This window comes from Populus nigra, chromosome 15, assembly GCF_951802175.1.
Source record: "Populus nigra chromosome 15, ddPopNigr1.1, whole genome shotgun sequence".
Taxonomy (NCBI): Eukaryota; Viridiplantae; Streptophyta; class Magnoliopsida; order Malpighiales; family Salicaceae; genus Populus; species Populus nigra.
The window spans coordinates 3,196,442-3,205,425 of record NC_084866.1 but is presented as its reverse complement, the minus strand read 5'-3'; the positions used below and the strand labels follow the sequence as shown (position 1 = coordinate 3,205,425).

At 34.9% G+C, this 8,984-nt stretch overlaps 1 protein-coding gene across 1 annotated transcript; it reads left to right on the top strand.

Moving 5' to 3' along the window:
- The first annotated feature begins 5,526 nt into the window (after positions 1-5,526).
- Positions 5,527-8,632, top strand: LOC133674300 (protein NRT1/ PTR FAMILY 1.2-like). The gene is made up of 4 exons (XM_062095346.1): positions 5,527-5,798; positions 5,917-6,134; positions 6,850-7,403; positions 7,501-8,632. The coding sequence occupies exons 1-4, from the start codon at positions 5,735-5,737 to the stop codon at positions 8,402-8,404; spliced, it is 1,740 nt and encodes a 579-aa protein (XP_061951330.1). The 5' UTR covers positions 5,527-5,734; the 3' UTR covers positions 8,405-8,632.
- The last annotated feature ends 352 nt before the right edge of the window (positions 8,633-8,984 follow it).

Here is an 8,984-nt window from a genome sequence, read left to right as displayed (position 1 = left end):
ACTTCACCCTCCAAATCACCACCGAAAACCCACTCCAGCAACTCCATCATGAACACCTTCTCCACCAGCCACACAACCCAAAATCAACCGCCCCCTCTTATTTTTTTTTGTTTGAAAACAAATAGACCTATCAAGACCTACCATTAATATTGCCAAGCTAGCCACCACATCCACTAGTCACAAAAACCTAAAACTACTCAACCCCCCTCTCCTCGCCCGACCAAAAACCACCCACTAATTATCGACCAGAATAATAATGGTATCCCCACTAATTTGTCCTCCAACCAAACCGACAACCACACTTCACCACAACACACTCAGAGCACCTCAATTTCCTCTTGCTTGTAGATTTAAACCCAAAATCATAAGACTTTGTTCCCATTTTTGTTTTGGCCAAAATCAATTCATTAAACCCAAATAAAACCCACATCAAAATACCTATAAAAACTTCTCTTCCTCACTGTCAACTACTAAGCACGACCACTACCACACCAGACTAATTGGTTACTACCTCTAACACCTCCTCACATATCGTTGAGTGTTGCAACAACCATTAGAGAGCCCAAAAGAAAATTATAGAGAGAAATGGATCTATAAAAAAGAAAATAAACCAATTGTGCATGTTTGAGATTTCTTTTGTTTGTAGGTAAAAAAAAAAAACTCATTGCTAACACATGAACAAAAGGGAGAAGAAGTAGTCCCGATCCACCCATTTCTTGTCTTCAACAGTAATGGAAAGTTGTTCCACACACCGCCAATGGCGATGGTGCATGAGACCTATGCGCTGCCACTGTTCCTGCAACTTGGAAGCTTCCCAGCACTGTTATTGAATTTCTAGCGATTTCTCCAAATTAATTTATGAATTTTGGGAGACCTATTTTATAAATTATAAATTTTTATTTTGTGTGTGTTTGAATCGTTTTGAATTTTGGTGATATGTAAAAAGTGTAATTGTAGTGTTGTGAGTAAAATATAGTAAAAAGAATGTATGTGTGTGTGTTTGTATTTTCTTCCATGTTTTTAAATGCTTAAAACCAAAAAGACAAAAAAAAAGTTAACGTCGTAATTACATACGGCTAAGTCTCTCGAAAATATAAAAATCATATCTTGTTTAAACAAAAAATACATGGTATGTTTTGTTTTTTTAGAATGCATTTTGGATTTAATAATCAATTTATTTAATCCATGAGAATTTGACCAATATTCCAATAATTATAAAAAAATTTAATTCATGAGAATTAATGGTCAATATTTTGGTATAAATGTTAGACTAGCAAGTAGGCTGGTATTTAAATATCAGGAATAGACTCGAAAATTTGCAGAATTATTCTGAATATTCACTAATTTTAATTGGAAGTATTTTTACTACAACACACGAGTTGTGAAAAATCTTTATGCTTTCCAAGATAGGTGAACACTGTCAATGCACCTACATAAATTTTTTTTATAAGAATTTATATGGACACAAGAGCCCATAATAAATTCAAAACGCCAGATTTATTCACACGAATAAATCTTCATCCTAAGCTATAAACAGACTATCGGTAAGGAACCCTTCAAAACCCTTCAACTATATTTAGACAAAAATAAATAAATAAATAAAACAAAACAATGGAAAAGTAATGGAAAATGGATGACAACTCACTTACAGAAAGGTAACTGACCGAGTAGGCTAATGGTTTCGGAAATATAGGGTTTAAGAAAAAATTAATGCTCAAATTAATGGTCCCCTACAAAGAAACAGCGAGATCATCGCTGAGCACCACCATCACAATTTTCACAAAGGAAAAACGAGTTTCATTATATCAAACCTATAAACTGTCATTCTTTTTACTCTTTCAAACCTAAAAACTGAAAAAAAAAATATAATACAATGAATGTTGCCAGTATTGAAGCTTATTTTGGCTTTGCAATGGGAGACAATTTTTTATTCCTAGCTTGATATTGATTGATTTTCCAGAACAAAGTTGATGCATAGCATTGAGCTCATTGCTATCAACTTCTATACAATTTTATTTTATCAAATCGTTCGCACACAACAAAAACAAAAGCAAAGCAAATAATAATAATAATAATAAGCAAAGAGTACAATGAATGCGTATGAATAGCAATTTATGAACAATACAATGAATGTTTTCCCTTTCAATTTAGCGTAATTTGAACTCGTTTCTCCATGAAACCTGTTTGCTGGCAGAATTTAGTTGTCATCTTTGAAAAATCATATCTCCCTCATATGAAATCTTTTTTTGCTTTGGAGCGTTTATATCCCTTTGAGTCAGGAATCCAAAAAAATTGAGTTTGCATTAATTGGACTTCTGTAGCTCCAGATATTCAAGTCGGAATGGACGAAGGTCAACATTAGCAGAATGCGAGATTTGACTTTGAAGGCTGTGATTTCCATGCTCTTCCTTATTTTATTTTCTTGCCTTAGATTTCTAGAAAGGTATCGATGTTAGCTTTCTAATTCTACTAGAATCACTTCATTTCGACCTCTAGAGCTCACGCTCTGCACAAAACATCGACTGAAGGTCAAATCTGCCAATTACCTCCAATTTACTCATTTTTGTATCTTTCATCCAAAAGTGCCTTCAAAACATAAAACAAAAAATATCAAGGTATTTTATATATAAAACATAGGCAAATCATTAGTCAAATGTGGGTGAAACTATCGAATAATATGATTGCATCACCACCACTAGCCACACAACCCAAAATCAACAACCCCTCTCATTTTTTTGTTTGAAAACAAATTGACCTATTGAGACCTACCATTAATATTGCCAAGCCAACCACCACATTTACTAGTCACAAAAACCCAAAACCACTCAACCCTCGTCTGCTCACAGCTACAACTAAAATTTCGAAGTGAGCAAATAAGTCTCTCAATCGATTCCTTCTTCTTCAACCTTTTCTCCTTATTCTAGCCACATAACAGCACCACCAACATCATCCTCGCTTGACCAAAAACCACCCACTAATTATCGACCACGACAATAACAGCGTCCCTACCAGTTTGTCCTCCAACCTAACCGACAACCACACTTCACCATAACACACTCAAAACCCCTCAATTTCCTCTTGCCTGCAAATTTAAACCTAGAACCACAAGACCTTGTTCCCATTGTTTTTTGGCCAAAATCAGCTCATTAAACCCAAATAAAACCCACATCAAAATACCCATAAAACTTCTCTTCCTCACTGTTAACTACTAAGCACGACCACCACCACGTCAGACTAAATGGTTATTTCCTCCAACACCTCCTCACGTTATCGTTGAGTGTTCCAACAACCATTAAAGACCCTAAAAGAAAACTATAAAGAGAAATGGATCTATAAAAAAAGGAAATAAACTGATTGTTCATGTTTGAGATTTCTTTTGTTTGCAGATAACAAAAAAAAAACTCATTGCCAACACAGGAAGAAAAGAGAGAAGAAGCAGTCTCCAATCCACCCATTTCTTGTCTTTGCCGGTGTTGGCAAGTTGTTCCACACGCCGCTAATGACGGTGGTGCGTGAGACCCAGGCGTCTCCATCGTTCCTGGAACTTGGAAGCTTCTCAGCACTATTCTTGAATTTTTAGTAATTTCTCTAGATTAATTTATGAATTTTGAAAGGTCTATTTTGTAAATTATAAATGTGTATTCTGTGTGTTTGAATTGTTTTGAGTTTTGGTGATATGTAAAAAATGTAATTGTAGTGCGTGAATAAAATATAGTAAAAAGAATGTGTGTGTGTTTGTATTTTCATACATGTTTTTGAATGCTTAAAACCAAAAAGACAAAAAATTAAATTAAAGTCTTGATTGTATATGGTCAAGTCTCTCAAAACTACGAAAATCATATATTGTTTTAAAAATTAAATATATGTTATGTTTGATTTTTGTAGCATATATTTTGAATTTAATAATTAGTTTATTTAATCCATGAGAATTTGACCAATATTCTAGTAATTAATAAAATTTTAATTCATGAAAATTAATGGTCAATATTTAATTATAAATGTTGAACCTACAAGTAGACTAGTATTTAAATATCATAAATTAACTAGAAAATTTTCAGAATCATTCTGAATATTCACTAATTTTAATTAGGAATATTTCCATCACAACATACCAGTTATGAAAAATCCTTTCGCCTTCCAAGATAGGTGAACCATGTTAGTGCATATCTTTCCCATAAAAATTTATTTGGGCACACAAGCTCATAATAAATTTAAAACGCTAGATTTATTCATACAAATAAATCTTCATTCTAAATCATAAACAAACTATCGGTTAGGAACCATTAAAACCCTTAAATCTTAATTTTTATTTTTTTTAGTAACATTTAGTCCTTTATCATTGAAATATATCTGAATTTCTTAACGATTCTGAATCAAACAACTGACAATGGATCTCATTGACCACCCAACATACCTGTGCCATATCACTAACAATTATCCAAAATACAAGGCACATATCGGTCCCACATCAAACATGTTACACTAGGGGTTGAATCTGGTCCTAGTTTTATATATAAAAAAGAAATTAAACAGTACTCCCATTTAAAAAAATAAATAAAACGAATGAATCAAAACAGATTAAAGGTTTTGGAATTATAGGGTTTAAGAAAAAATAATGTTCAAATTCATGGTCCCCTACGAAGAAACAGCTAATGATCACATTTGTTCACAGAGGAGAAACGAGTTTCATTGTATCAAACCAATAATTTTCTTTCTCGTTATTTTAAAGTATCATTATTTTTAATCCTTCAAACATATTTTGGGCTGTAAACAAATATAATACATGATATTGCATTTAAAAATGTACGGTTGGCTTTCGTAAATGTTGCCAGTATTGAAGCTTATTTTGGCTTTGCAATGGGAGACAATTTTTTATTCCTAGCTTGATATTGATTGATTTTGCAGAACAAAGTTGATGCATAGCATTGAGCTCATTGCTATCAACTTCTACAATTTTATTTTATCAAATCAAATAATAATAATAATAAGCAAAGAGTGCAATGAATGCGTATGAATAGCAATTTATGAACAATACAATGAATGTTTTCCCTTTCAATTTATTATATATGCAAGTTGAAGTACAATAAGCGGGGTGGTTTTCCCTTTCAGTTTTTTTGTGAAACTGTTTCAGAGACGGTGTAGTGGCAGTGTACCAAAAAACCACCTGACATGTGCAATATCCTTGTTGGAAGATCATACATGAAGTTGATTGGATTAACAAGGATACATAATTTAATCCAAAGACTTGGTCCTAAATCCAATTGGGCAAGAGCTAAGTAAAACCTGCAAGGAAGAATTCTGTTTCTACAAAATTCAGCTTGTCTGTGCTTGGATACTTAGCTTAAAAGATGAATAGAATATTTCTGAGCTCGAATTTACGCTGTTCTTCCGGGAAACAGGTTACAGTGAAATAAAAAATTGCAGGTTGACAAAATCTTACGTTTACTAAAGAATTATTATCCAGTGACATCAACGTTCAATCTATATTTCTTTTTCGATGGATAGAATCAATCGAAGGACAGCTAATGAATCCTAGAGGAACAGCTAATGAAGCCAAAACCAGCAGCGGGAAAACAAAGGCCAGACAAAACCTAGCTTACTAAGGCAACAAATCTCTGGGTGTATATATGTATTCATCGTGCACCAAATGATCTCTCACAACAAATTAGTGGACTGAAGAAGCTGTGAGACTCTTTCCCTCCATCGACAGAGTGCACAATCAGATCCGAAGGAGATGATCACAGAGCCACTCTTGAGCAGCCCGAAGGGTGGCATAAGAGCCTTGTTTTTCATCATAGGTATTTAATACACTTTCAGCAACATGCACGCAGACGCATATATTATGAGCAGCAGGTTACGTGGCAGCTTATATATATTACTGTTCAAGTAATGTGGTTTAAATTAATGTTTTGACAGCAAATGAGGCACTGGAGAGGCTAGCAAGTTTTGGGCTATCAACAAATATGATACTGTATTTGACTAGAGAGTATGGCATGGATGCAGCTAGCGGTGCCCAAATACTCTTCCTCTACTCAGCTGCTGGGAATTTCATGCCAATTATTGGGGCTTTTCTTGCTGATACATATGTGGGTCGATACCCGATGATCGGCTTTGGATGTATTGCGAGCCTTCTGGTAACATTATTTCTTTCCAACTTTGCATCATCTCTCTTGTCTTTCTATTTTTCTCCCTTCTGTTTGTCACAAAGACAATGTGGTGGCGATTCTCTCACAAACAAAAGTGGTGATTCCACTTAATTAAGTCCATTGCTAATCTCAAAGGAGAAAAAAAGGACAATTAATCGTGTTTTATATACACATATATTTCTTATGGTTAGATTTAATATAAAATTATTCTTAACTGAGTTTTTAAATTGAAATAATTTTTAATATATTAAACGTGTTAATTATTATATATATTTCTGAATATTTTATAAGTAATGAGATATCTGCATATCGATGGACCCATTGCTTGTTTCGGAAGCCAATCTCACAAGAATTAATAAACAAGTAACAAGCTATCGTGGATAAAACTTGGGAGAATATATAGTTATCTATCCTTACACACGCACGCACATATATATATATATATATATATATATATATATATATATATATATATCAACATGTTTAATTATATCTATTTTATTCTTAAATCCTTTTATAAAAATCTTCAACAGGACCTGTTATCATGTGTTGTCCAAATTGACAAATCTTCATCACACACACACAGTAAAGTTGTTTGCACTTCTCTAATTAATACGAGGTTGAAGTTTAGAAGAAGGAAAAAAACCTTTCTCAAAACTTTGGATCATGTCAAAATATTAACTGGAATCAAATAAATGTGCAGGGAATGGTTCTATTGTGGTTGACAACAATAATTCCTGGGGCAACGGTGCCTTCTTGCGCCCAATTTAGTAGCATATGCAATAACGACGCGACGACACCACAGCTTTTGTTTCTATATTTTTGCTTAGGCCTTATGTCTATCGGAGCTGGTGGCATAAGATCATGCTCCCTGGCCTTTGGTGCTGATCAACTGAGCAAGAGGGACAGCCTTAAACATGCTGGAATATTAGAGAGCTTCTTCAGTTGGTACTATGTTACATCCTCAGCTTCTGTATTTATTTCCATGACTTGTGTGGTTTACATTCAAGAGGCCATGGGCTGGAAGGTGGGTTTCGGAGTTCCTGTGGTTCTCATGATCCTGTCAACTCTTTCGTTCTTCTTGGCTTCTCCCATTTATGTCAAGCCAAAGCCTAAGGCAAGCTGGCTCATCGGATTTGCTCGAGTTCTCGTGGCCTCCTTTAGAAAGAGAAGGATTGAATTATCTAGGCTAGACACGGATGAGCTGTATCATCATAGGAAGGGATCCGCGCTTGTCGTGCCAAGTGAAAGAATAAGGTAATTAACCTACCTGTGAAGCACTTGTATAATAAGGTAATTTTATATATGATAGTTCCTATAAGGATTTCCTTAATTTTGTCTTATCTTGTCTTAGGTTTCTAAACAAAGCCTGTGTTATTAAGAATCCTGAAGAAGACTTGATGCCAGATGGAAGAGCTTCAGATCCATGGAGTCTTTGTACAGTAGATCAAGTAGAAGAGCTGAAAGCACTAATAAAGGTAATCCCAATATGGTCGACAGGGGTGTTGGTGTCTGTAAATGTCTGTCAGAACTCTTTCCTATTACTCCAGGCATCCACTATGAACCGACATATCACTTCGAAATTTGAAATTCCTGCTGGATCATTCTATGCATTTCTGTTGCTCTCTGCAACAATGTGGATTGCTCTCTACGATCGCGTAATCATCCCTCTAGCATCAAAAATCACGGGAAAACCAACACGTCTCGGCTTGAAACAGAAAATAGGAATTGGGATTCTGGTCTCGGCTGCTTCCATGGCAGTACTGGCAATTACAGAGAGGGTGCGACGAGAAATTGCAATCAGGGAAGGAATTTCAGATATTCCTGACGCGGTTACGCACATGTCTGCAATGTGGTTATTGCCATTCTATTTCTTACTTGGATTTTCTGAGGCTATGAATGGTGTTGGACTGAATGAGTTCTTCTACACTGAATTGCCTAAAAGCATGTCTAGCGTGGCCTCGAATCTTTTTAGTATCGGACTGTCTGCTGCAAGCTTGGTGGCCAGTTTTATAGTAAGTAATGTTCGTGGGTTTATTAGTGAAGCAAATCAAGAGAGTTGGGTTTCAAGCAACATCAACAAAGGACATTATGATTACTATTACTGGCTGCTTTCTAGTTTGGGTTTTGCTAACTTCATTTATTATCTTGCTTGTAGCAAGGCTTATGGTCCTTGTAAGGGGGGACAAAGCGGCATTATTGGAGATGTTAGGGAAGGATTGATTGATGATGATGATGATGATGATGATGTAGTTTAAGCAACATCTTGGTATGTTCGTGCTTACCATATACAGTAAGATAGATGTGTTAGTGAGGGAACTATGAGGTTATTGCTTCATATAGACCTTGGAAGATGGTTTTGGAAATTTTCAAGATAGTGTGTTCATTCTTCATTTTTCACAATATCCTGGTATTTTATCTGTAAGCAAGAAAGAATATATTATATGGGTACCATCAATATATATATTAGCTGATTCATTTGTACATTTTCAGTTACCAAGTAATTTTGGGGTAAAAATATTGTATGATGAGTTATTTCCTTGATTAGTGTGTGTAGATGCTCTATTTACATTGATACCTATATTTACAAGAAAACTAAATAAACATATATATTACTAAGGGAAACAGAGGTAGACCGGGGGACTGAGAGCAAACAGAGAGAACCAGGGGACGAACAGAAAAACACAGGGGGGACAAAAAAAAACAGAAGACAAAGGAGGAAACAACAAAGACGAATAGAAAAACATAGAAGACGGAGACGATCATAGACAGGAACTAACTTGAGAGAAAAAAATGAAAGAAAAGAAGCAGAAACAGAGGAACTAAAGCCAGAAAAGA

Bases quoted from the DNA above. Each gene is read 5' to 3' on its own strand.
- LOC133674300 (XM_062095346.1), top strand. From the start codon at position 5,735: ATGATCACAGAGCCACTCTTGAGCAGCCCGAAGGGTGGCATAAGAGCC. The intron at 5,799-5,916 runs GTATTTAATACA...ATGTTTTGACAG, and splicing joins AGCCTTGTTTTTCATCATAG to CAAATGAGGCACTGGAGAGG. The intron at 6,135-6,849 runs GTAACATTATTT...ATAAATGTGCAG, and splicing joins GATGTATTGCGAGCCTTCTG to GGAATGGTTCTATTGTGGTT.